This window comes from Lagopus leucura, unplaced genomic scaffold (genome assembly GCF_019238085.1).
Source record: "Lagopus leucura isolate 7727_CA_CO unplaced genomic scaffold, USGS_WTPT01 Super-Scaffold_100021, whole genome shotgun sequence".
In the NCBI taxonomy this organism is placed as follows: domain Eukaryota; kingdom Metazoa; phylum Chordata; class Aves; order Galliformes; family Phasianidae; genus Lagopus; species Lagopus leucura.
Genome location: NW_024962274.1, coordinates 11,025,790 through 11,037,082, shown reverse-complemented (window position 1 = coordinate 11,037,082; position 11,293 = coordinate 11,025,790). Strand labels below are relative to the sequence as shown.

The 11,293-nt window shown below is 50.6% G+C and overlaps 1 protein-coding gene across 1 annotated transcript; it reads right to left on the bottom strand.

The window, feature by feature from the left end:
• Nucleotides 1–1,728: 1,728 nt before the first annotated feature.
• GAL3ST2 (galactose-3-O-sulfotransferase 2) lies at nucleotides 1,729–6,719 on the bottom strand. Its single transcript, XM_042878515.1, has 4 exons — nucleotides 6,694–6,719; nucleotides 3,409–3,495; nucleotides 2,955–3,234; nucleotides 1,729–2,568 (listed from the first exon to the last, which is right to left on the bottom strand). The coding sequence occupies exons 1-4, from the start codon at nucleotides 6,717–6,719 to the stop codon at nucleotides 1,729–1,731; spliced, it is 1,233 nt and encodes a 410-aa protein (XP_042734449.1).
• Between the last annotated feature and the right edge of the window lie 4,574 nt (nucleotides 6,720–11,293).

Sequence of the window (11,293 nt, the reverse complement as noted above, 5' to 3'; positions counted from 1 at the left end):
TTGCAACGGGGTTCTGCAAACCCACGCTGGCCAGGGCTGGAATGGGAAATGGAGGGGGCAGAGCTGTCCCCACGCACGTCCTGTGAGCTGAGTGATGGGATCCCATCAGCTCCTCCCTCTGCTGCGTTCCCACCAAAGGCCCAGGGGTGCTGCCTGCCCTGTGCTGTTGGCTGGGGCACTCACCTGCATTCTGTCTAGCGGCTTTGCCCAGCGCCCTGCAGATAAAGCTCAGGCACTCACCCGATCCTGTGCAGCGCAGCTCTGTCCCCTGCTGCCGGCTGCGTCTCCCCTTTCGTTGTCCCCCACAGATGGGTCACGGGGCCCAGCAAAAAGCCCTGAGTCAGCAGCAGCACAAAGGCACCATTATCAGGCAGCAGAGCCTGGGCCCCTCGCCGTGTGTCTGGGCTCAGGGCTGGGGGGTAGAGGATGCCAAGAGGATGTGCCTCCTGGCTCCATTTCCCTCCTGTCATCCTCCTCCTGGCTCCATTTCCCTCCTGCCACCACTCCTGGGGAGTGGTGTTGGAGCCTCTGGATTCACCATAGCCATGCACTGCCACCCCCTCTGCTGCTTGCTCTGCCCCAGGGAGCTGCTCCAGCCACCAAAATGGCCCATTGTGGCCACCCTCACCACCAGGCAGCTCAATACCTTGAACACCTATGTGAAGCAGTGTGGAACAAATTGCACATTAGCAAGTTGTGCCACAGCTGTCCTAACAACTTCCCACGCACATCCCTTACCGCTGACCTGAATGGAAGGGAGGGCACCCTGGTTAAACCTGAAATCCTGCACCATATGTGGAGGCAGGCAGTGTAGAAGCTGGCAATGGGCTGCAGAAACCAGTGCCAAGCCCAGCTGTGGTGTGATGGCACTGCTCTGCTCCCTGTGAATTGGCCACGTGCAGAAGTCCCAGGAGTTTGATTCATTCTCTCCATCACAGTGGATGTGATGTGGAAGTGCCTCCCTGGACCCTTCTCCTAATTGGTGGTGGAGAGTTTGGCCGTGGGAGCAACAGAACGTGGCAAAGCCTCTGCTGATGCTAAAACACCAATGCTGCCAGCCTGGAACACTCATTCCTCTCCTGTGTTCCTGTGCCTTCCACTGCTGCATTCCCTCTGCGCACTCCTGTCCTCATTCCCTTCACTCCTTTTATTTTGGGTTCCTAAAAGCAGGAAACCAGGACTTGCTCTAGTGAGATTTAACCAGCTGTTAAAGTAATGACCTCTATTAAGAAAGGTCAAATGCAAACCAAACGATTGAGCTCATGATTAATGTTTAAGTGGAAAGAAAGTCTAGCCCAGCCCGAGAGCCTACCAGTGCCCAGCAGCACCAGGCTGTCCCCTGCATGTGACAGCAGCGTCATGGACTCGAGCATTACCCAGCTAAGGCTGTGTCCTTGCCTGGAGGCCTTCTGCTACAGTCTCAGCAAGTCTGGAAGGTCCAGGTACATGGTGGCTGCAACCTCAGTACCAAGAAGAGGCCGTGCCCCTCAGAAGGTCTGGCATCCACATAAAGAAAAAGGTGGTAAATATAAAGAAATAAAAGATTACTTTTTTTTTTTTTTTTTTTTTTTTTTTTTTTTTTTTTCCGACGGAATGAATGACAGACAGAGTGTGGAAGTAGTCCTCAAATGACCCCCAGCCTCCCCATCCTGTGCAAGAGTCTCATTGCCAAACTTGGCCAGTGCAAAAGGCTGCAGCAGTGGGATGCTGTAGCTGCAAAGTAGGGGATTACGTCTTCTGAGAACTTCTCCACTGCTTGGGAAAGTTTATGGGCTTCCCCTGGTTGTGTGGGTACTGGAGGGAGTAGAGGTAGGACATGTACTGGAGCTCTGGTGCAACCATTTTCTGGCAGTTTTTCAGGGTGTCATTGTCTAAGTCTTGCCTGAGGTTATAACCAAGGATATTTGCCATCCCCGACTGGAAAGGCAAGAGAGCCTTGTCCTTGATGTGATCCTTCGCCACAGCCTCCTGGTTCAAGAGGCAGGTCTCCATGAGCTCCTTCTGCCTCATTCGCAGGTCATTTACCTCCTTCTTCAGCTCCTCAAATCCTATGGTCTCCTCAATCCTCCTCCAGAAGCTCTGGTTGAAGTGCAGGTAGAGCTTCCAGTCCAGCGAGCACCACTTTTTTACTCTCTCCTTGCTTTCTGGAGTCAGGGTCTGGACAGTCTCATTGCTCCTGGAATTGAGTTTGAAGTAAATCACATCATCTAAATCCCAGCACAAGGTGTGTTTCAGGAGGATCATGGACTCATCAAAGTAGTCTGCTATCAAGATCAGGTGGAAGTTCTCTTCAGTCTCTTCCAAGATGGACTGAATATACTTTTCGTTGTCCTCTGCATTGTTATCATAGCCAAAGTCAAACCACATGTTATTCTTGGCATAGATGTTACTCATGTAGTCCTCCTTAAGGTAATATTTCAGGGGTGATGCCAGGTATTCATTCACGTCCTTGGATCTCCTGAATGCAGGGGCTACATTCTTGTAGTAGACATAGGAAGATTCCAGCAGAGCAATGGGGTTCCTCAGGATGGAGAAATAGAAGGTGTTCTTTGCCATCACCTTGCGCACCTGTGCGTGAGAGGGGAAGAAGAAGGCTGTTAGGACAGATTAGATTCTCACATGCCCACATTTTGAGCATGTCCAGGTCCACCACTCAGCTCGGTGTCACCAACAAACTTGCTGACCTGTCCATGTCATTGATAACGATGTGGAAGAGCACTGCTGACCCCAGGGACACCACTCATGACCGTCCTCCATCTGGACATAGAGCCATTGACAACAACCCCCTGGCTACCACCATCCCATCAATTCCTAATCCACCAAGTAGTGCAGCTTTCAAATCCATATGCATCTAATTTAGAGGTAAGGATGTGGTGAAAGGCCATGCCAAAGGCCTTGCACAAACCCAGGGAGGTGGCATCCTTCAGTTTCTCCACGTGTGCCAGGGCTCTTACCTCAGAGGGGTTGAAGCGCAGGTGGTTGCACATGATGTTGTAGTTTTGCTTTCGGGTTTGAAAACCCTCCACAAAATTGGTGATGAATCTCTGTGGGTAACCCAGGTGGAACTCCTGGCCAGCAGGGAGGGCAGCTGTGAGTTTGTGCTTCTCAGTGAAGCGGAACAGGATGTTGAGGATGGTGCTGCTGGCAGTCTTGTGGGTCTTGAGGAACATGATGTTGGTCTTGGCTTGGCAGGGCATGGGGGACGCCAGCAGCTCTGCAGAACTCTTCTGGAATCTGCAGGAAGGCAACACATGGGGAAAACAGCCCTTCCAGAGCCATACCCCATCTCTTAAGCTGGCAGCGTCAGCTTAAATCAAGGGAGCTAACTCAAGTGTCACAGGTTAGCTCCTCGCTGCACTGTGTGCATCAAGTCAAGCAAATGGCTGCTCTTGCTGTGATAAGACTTACAGGTGGTTCCTGCTAATTGCATGGAAGAATCCCAAGAGGAAGGCAAGTCCCAGGAACAAGTTGACAAAGAGAAGATTTTTGATAGTCCTGGAAAGAGAGCAGAATTTCAGTGGATGCTATCTAGAAGGCCATCTTGCCCCAAATGTGAACCACCAAACTGCTGCCCGCATGACTTCTGTCACTGGGGCCATGATTTCCACATGCCAGGCACCAGCTGTGCCAGCAGCTCTGGGATATGAGGCAGGACAGAGAGAAATTGCTATTTTATCCTCATTTTGACCTGCACAAACTGCTTTTTGTTTTTGGTTTCTGAGGCCCCAGAGTTTGTCTGCTTTGAGTTTATTCTCTTCAAGTGTCTCTCAGCAGCCACCAGGACATAGAAAAGGAGAACTTTGTAGGAGTTATGGGTGTTTCCTCGATAAGAAATCTGAGTGTGCCATGCAATGACAACACTCCAGAAGATAAGGGTCAGAAAGCAAAACAACTGATTTTTTTTTTTAAAGATGACAGGGACTTTTCAATATGGAAGGCTGATTAATAACACAGCAGTGCCTCTAACACACTAGTTACACCCTGATTCTCAAAACAGATGACTCTCCCAGCCTGGGCTCTCACATTTGGCTTCACCTGCACCTCCCATGTGATGTCATCAGATTTTCTCCCCTTGGCCAGGTTTTAAATTGCCTGAACTCAGAGCTAGAGCTGAGGGTTGGTCACCTCATCCACCAACGCTTTGCCTGGAGAACAAAGAGTCGAGCCTTTCCCAGTACTGATTAGACAACCCCCGTGTATCATCACCAATTCGTTCTAACCAGGACATGAATGGGCTCTTTGGGAGGTTTGATGTCCACCAGACTTGATCTGACTCTTCTGATCTTAAAACCCTTCTTAATGGGGTACGCTTTCAGCCACGGTTTCCAAAATACAGAAGATCTGGCTTTGGGCTTTGGGTTTTGAGACGACACAGTCCTTTTTACAGAGTGGGACCATCATGGTTGTGGTTTCCCCCTGCCCAGCCAGCAGGAAGCCAGCACTCCCCTGCCTCATTTGGGGACATGTAGTGGGTAGGCAAAAGGCAATCCCAACTACTGTGTTTTCCTGGGAATGCTCTCTATCCTGGGAAAGAGCCCTGGTGGCATCCCAATGCCAAACAACCACTGTCACACCAGAAGAAAAGACAAACACTGGAGGGGCAGAAACCAGGCAAGTTTCTCCAAAGTCTTTCCAAACGTTTCCCCTATGCGTTGTGCCCTCTGTCTGTGTCAGTGGTATTTGGAACTTGGTGCAATTACCAGTACAACCCGATGGGTCTGAGTGGAGAACCAAAGAAGCAGACCTGTGAAGAAGGAGCAAAGAATGCCATACACAGAACCACGTTGGCTGAAACCTGTATCCTTGCCAGGCCCAGTACGTTTTCACAACCTCCTGATGGCTCTCATGAGCAAAGGCAACATAGACAGATAAGATAACAGAAAACTGGAGAGAGCGAAGTCTGACATAAAACTGGGAGCTGCGCACAGAAATACGACAGTCAAAACTGATGTCTAACAACGTGCCGTAAAATGAACAAGAGCCCAAGAATTTTGGGTGCAGGGTGTGGTGCCGCAGTGCAATAGGTGGTAGTGCTGCAGAAAGAGGGCTGACCTTGCGCTGAGCTTTGCATTACGTGAGTGCACTCTCCCCCCTGTGACAGCAGCAGAGCCCTTCCCAAAGCCTGGGAAGCACCAAGCTCTGGTGGGAAATGGCAGCACAACTTCTTCATGAGGAATGCCAAGACGTAGATGGGTCTCAGATTGGGTATTAGAGAACGTTTCTTGTCAGAAAGAGCAGTGAGGCACTGCACAGCTGCACAGGGAGCCGGTTGTGTCACCATCCTTGAGGTGTTCAGAGCCATGGAGATGTGGCACTGACGGACGTGGGCAGTGGGCATGGTGGGGTGGGCTGGGGTTGGACTTGGGGATCTGAGGGGTCTTTTCCAACCTGAATGATTCTATGACTTCATCAGTATTTCTTTACTTTTTGTTCCCAGGAGACAGAAACCCCTTTCCTTTGAGTGCTTTATGGGTAGAATTGAGACCTGGGAGAAACACAGAGGGACCAGTGGCTTGCATCTGCTGAACACACCCTGATCCCTTGCCTTGTTCCTCAGCCTTTCACTTAAGATGAAGCTGGTGCTGCTGTGGTGGTGTCCCAAGGTCTGCCTTTCTACCTGCATGGTGGTACTTGCTAAGTCAGTCTGCCTGTGTCCCTTTTCTGCACCTTTTCTGCAGAATTCAGTATGTGAGATAAGGTTCCATGTTTGCTCAGGTGTTGTCTGCAAAGTGAAAAGCAGGAGGATTGCACTCAGATGGTTTGTTGGGGCAAATGAGTCAATGTTTGCCTAAAGCATCCTGAGTGTAAGTCATGTGCAAGGTCACCACCCCTATGAAACGAGAAGGAAAGCTGAACAGCTTCTTTACAACCAACATCCCCAAGCAGAAATGATGGGCTAATTGTCCCCCGGTGGCACTGACCCCCACTTCACTGCCTGGTGAATACATGGATGGCAGGACAGCTGTCTTCAGCTCTTCCAAAGGAGCTGAAAGGACAATGGGACCCTGGAGGGACAGGCTCTGGTAACCTGCTTGCTAATAGGGGAAGGAGCAGCCACTGCCCTGAGCACAACATGCACAGGACTTGGTCAGGAAACTGCAATTCTCCAGCCGAGTGATTCCTAACTGTGAGCACGTCAGACCCACAGACATCAGGCACGATGTCGGCTGAAATATCGTTTGACCTCTTCAGGACAGGTCCCACTTGTCTGAGTGCTGTTTTGCTGTATTTGCTGAAGGTGAGCAGGGAGAGTTCCGAGCATTATGGAGCACACTGAGGCAGTCGAAGCAGTAAGCAGGGCCATTTCATAGCTATCAGCTCTGTCAGTGGGAGCTCCTGTGGCACAAGGCACAGAATGCATTCAGAGCACCCCTGTTACCACGCATCCATCGACCAAAGACACCCTGGGCCAAAGTGCAGTACTTGGATGTGCACTGCACGCCTTAAGGTTCGACACACTTCGGTTTATTTGGATTAAGCTGAAAATAACACAGATCCCCTATATGGAACCGTGTCGACACAACGAGCTTCTTTCAAATTAAGAGTCTTGGGATCCAAGAAGACAAAATTAATCTTTACCTGGAGCAGCGTGTAAACTAGCCGCAGGTCATTAACTACCCATGTGGATTATCCGAGCCATCTAAACAGACCTCCCTGCAAACCAACAATGCTAATTCCTCCGTCTCCCCTTACCTTGAAGCACACCCATGGGTTTTCATGCTGCCGCAAGCTGGAAAGGATCTCTTCTGCAAATCAGCTCCCAAACTCCTTTTGTTTACAGCTCTGAATGTAAGTGCCTCTATTTCTAGCATCCTATCGCTGCTATAAATGTCTGAGACAGGTGAGGACGAAGGGAGTGGCTCGGCAGTAGGCGGAAGTTAATTAATTAGCCATGAACCGTTTTGGCATGGCATTGCATTTGCACAGGTACAGTGCTCTTTGCAGAGCTGCCGTAGTGGATGGGGGTGTGGGGAGGAAAGGACTGAGGCCATCCTCAGCAGAGACAGCCTTCCCTTGAGAACAAGAGCGTAAAACAGGAATGGAGTGCAGGAAATTCCCCTTCATTTCAGGTTGCACCACTGGCACCAAGTCAGAAATCACAATGACTCGAGCTCTTTTCCCATGACAGCCCAATTATTCGGGGCATACAGAGCACAGACCCTTTGCTGTATCTGAGCCTCGGCAGGAAAACCTTTTGTATCTACACCAGTTGAGTTATATCGGATGATCCAACCAAGTGACTTCTGGATTTAAGAATGATAGCCATGACCTGTATTGCACGTGGGTCTCAAAGTCCACTGAGACTTTCCTGGGAGAGCAGGAGCAGCCCTGCAGCTGGGAGGCATCTCCCCATGTCTGGGACCCTGCAGGGCTGGGTGCTGGGCTGCCTCCACTACTTCTGCACATGGCACGGGGCAGCTCCAGAGTTACTCAGGCAGGAACAGACCCTGCGGTGCCTCACACAGCTGCAATTATTCTATATTTGCTGCATTCCTGCTGCCTGTCCTGGCATCAGCTCCTTGCCTGGAGGGGTATCTGCAGGAGGGCAAGGCAGGGAGGGAAGAAGAGGGAGCAGGAGCTGGACAGGACCCACAGCAATGTGCATCAGTGCCCGACCCTATTCCCTGATTGCCTCCAAATGTGCATCTACTGCTGTGATTTCCAGGGACCGAACACAGTAGGGGAACTGCTGCTCGTGGGACATAGATGACATTATGTGTAATTTGGACAACAAAATGCTGACGCACATCCCCTAGTCTGGAATAGGGCAGTAAGCCATTGGTTTGGGACTTTTATGGCCAAACCTCTCCTATGCAACCCATGGCACCATCCCTCTCCACTCATGGCACACCTTTCCCACCAGCACACCAGCAGCATGTGTTCACGTGCCAAACAGCCTCCCCTTGCCAACCTCAATCCTGGTGCTTATCAAGATGCAGAGATTAGCGAGGCATAGGGTTTCTTTCCTTGAGCCAAAAGGCTGCTCTGCAAAGGGTTATTCTCAGCACGGAATGAGCTGCTGGCAACAGGGCACTAATTCATTGCCTTCTTTCTCCTGTTAACATTCAGCACATCAGCTGTGTGGTGTCCCTTTCAGGAGCTGGCAGAACCCACCAACCATGGAAAACCATTTTTTCTCACTTTTACAACTGATTCACTGCTCTCTCCTGGGCTGCTGTACAAGAACCGTCTCACCCGTTCGGGTTCAGTTACGTAGAAAATGTGTTGCCGAGGAGAAATACTGAGCTTAGCTGGGGCTGGGTTGCTTTAAGAGCAGAAGCACTGAAGGGCAGCCAGGTGGCACAGCGTTAGCTGGGGCAGGACCCTGAGGGAGCTGCTCCATCCTCTGAGCTGGGATGGGAGAGAGCCACACGCTTCCATGCTGCACCAGGAGACCCTGCAGCACTGAGTGCCCACAGGCACTCCTCATCCTTCCACTGTTTCACTCTGCCCTAGAAAAGTTTGGGACAAGAAGATCTTACAATGACTCCATATTAAAAAAATAACGCACAGATATTACATATGCACTCTCTCCCTCCTACATACCATGGTAAACCAACGGTGGACAGCACCAACAACATCCAACAGATGGCCAGTATTATAGATCCAGGAGAGAAGCTGGCACACAAGCCCATGATACCTCCTCCTGCAAGGTAACCATTGTGTTGTTCAGCTGGGATGGTGCAGCACGGAGCCCACAGCTCTCCATGTGCAGTCCCTGCCAGAATCCCTGGGCTGCAGCACGGTGTTATCTGGCAGCACGACCCCCTCCCCAGCCCTTTCCCTGTGTGCAGCTGAAGAAAAGCAGGACGGAATGTTTCACGTCCCAGAATGAACCATTCGTGCACAAAGACTGCATTTTAACCTCTTCTGGGCAGTAGTTTGTGGGGGGGGAAAAGAAAAAAAGAAACAAAAATAGAAAAAAAAATAGGGAGCAGGAAAAAGGCAGAGAATATTAACAACCCAGCCCAGAAAGAACAGGTTGTATAGGCTTAGCTTGGCAGAAAGCAAGTCCTGTGTATTTCTTCTTTCCTGCCACCATGGACTTCCCCTATTTTTGCATCATCTGCTGCACAGAGCACAGGCTGGGTGCATTTTGCCTCCTGACATGCTCACTCTGCTTAACCCCCTCCTTCCTGCAGCCCCAGACATTGGGTGGCTGCAGCCTCATTGGGTCCCTATGCATGCCTTGCTCCAGGGACACCGCTAAGCTCACCGACAGCTGTGTAAAGGCTTCGTTGTTAGGATATACCTGATGACTGAGCTTCAGTCCCTTGATGGGAGCACTCAAGGAGCACAAGGCTATTTATGACTATATTGTTTCAAATGACTGCCGGGGAGACTGGAGTTCCTGCTGCTGGAGAGGAGTATCAGCATCCCAGGGCCGCCTGAACTAACTTCTGATAGGAGGAAGCAGAGATGGTCTTAGAGTAGTGTGCAGAGGCCTGAAGATGATCAGCTCCTCCCTGACAGCTCCCGAGGAACAAAAGGAGGGGTAGGACGTGCCTAAATATTGACACAGTGGGTTGCACAATGATGAGAGTTATTTCTGTCAAAAACATCCATGTGGCAAAGCTGAGAGGGTCGTGACCTTAGTTAGAATTTCATTGCGGTGTGTGAGGCAGCCACCATCCTTAATTCAATTCAACACCTCATAGAGGTGATGCTCTGGTTCAAAACGGAAGGCAATGGCTCTTTAGGATGTTTCTCTGCTCTGGATGGATGATCTGTGATAGCGCTGGGGTTGAGTGATGTACACAGACTGGTGAGCACAGATGTGGCAAACACTGGGAGGCAGGAGAAGACTCGTGGGCAGTGATTTACCCTCAAGCAGCAGCAGGGTGACAGTGTGGTTTTGTGCACCAGCAGTACGTGATGAGCTCTCTGTCATCTCAAAGTAGGCAGGATGTATCCAAACAAAACCGCTCTGAATGAGGAAACAAAGACAATGCCTGGGATTTGGGGGAGGATCAAGCAAGATCCGGAGTCAACAAGGCTATCCTGTGATACCCAGCGGCTCCTATGGGCTGCCCAAACATCCCTTCTCATGGCCACCAGCACCAGCACAGCCCACATGGGCACACAGCACACACACAAAGGGCACGCAAAAATCTGTGAGTGAAGCAGCCCAGTTAAAAGCAGCCTATTTACACAGATCACCTGCCAGTTGCACTTGGTCTTGTGCTGTCTGCTGGTGCTTTCCCACATTTTCCTTCTCCTCTCACCCTCCTGCTTGAGTAAGCCTAATTTTTTTCATGCATCTGTTGGAATCAGGGATCTCTCTGAGTGCCAGACAGCAGGATTCCACTTTCCTACTGATTTCCTTTCCTATTGTCTGCTTCCACGCTGCTGTTTGCTACCAGGCTGCCCGCCAACCGGAGCAGAGCTGGACGTGGGCCTCCACCAGCCCCAGACCTGCCCCTGTGGTAAGGCTGCACCTATGGAGAACAAAAGGAGTTTGTTGAGTACTGCGATGCACAGCAATCTCTGCGTTGTGCACTTGGAGTTGGATACCCTGTCCCCTGTCGCTTGTGCACCCCAAATGAGCAAACACCTCCTCTGGCTGATGTCACCTCGCCATTAAATCAGACCAAACTAGAGGGCAAGAGAGCAGAAGTATCCACAGACATTATCATGGGCACGGACAGGACACAAAGCACGAATTCTGTTTCTTCAGCTGAAGATCCAGGGGAAGAGCAGCTCTCAGCCAGGACTCCAGCCGAGGCCTTAGCAGACAGGCAAGAGTTGCTCTGGCCTGGCCACACATCATCCAGGGAGCATGGATGTGTACAAGGAGTCCTCAGAAACCAAAACAGAAATGGCGGAGCTGAAGATCAAAGCAACAAACTGCTGTAAAACCCAAATTGCCAACGGCAACCAAAGTCCATCACTGACTCATTGTAACCTTGCAGTCACCTTCCTTCTTTCTGCCTTTCCAAGATCTTACACTCCAGCAACTGATCCAATGTCATTCCCAAAGCCCATCATCCAAGCACATGGAAAGCATGGACGCTGTTTATGACAGTGGGAAGAGGAAGAGCCATTCCAGGTGAAGAGCTGCCAGACCAGGGCTCGGGTGAAAGATGAGGTACTGCATACTGCGTCAGCTCCTTCTTCTGCTGGAGATGGATTCATATCCCCACTCTTAGGTCCTTCCTGCAAAGGACCATGCTGCAGAATTTGGCAGAACCATTTTCCCTCAGTCCTCTTCAATCCTATCCAGTACAAAGATATTGCTGTGAGGCAGGAGCGTTGTGCGTGGTCAGGATGAAACAGCAAATGGAGCCAAAAG

What these genes read in the sequence shown, in the direction of transcription:
- GAL3ST2 (XM_042878515.1), bottom strand. Translation starts at nt 6,719, where the DNA reads ATGAAAACCCATGGGTGTGCTTCAAG. An exon ending in ACCCATGGGTGTGCTTCAAG is followed by an intron (nt 3,496 to 6,693) that starts GTAAGGGGAGAC and finishes CTCTCTTTCCAG; the next exon opens with GACTATCAAAAATCTTCTCT. An exon ending in GCAATTAGCAGGAACCACCT is followed by an intron (nt 3,235 to 3,408) that starts GTAAGTCTTATC and finishes GCCTTCCTGCAG; the next exon opens with ATTCCAGAAGAGTTCTGCAG.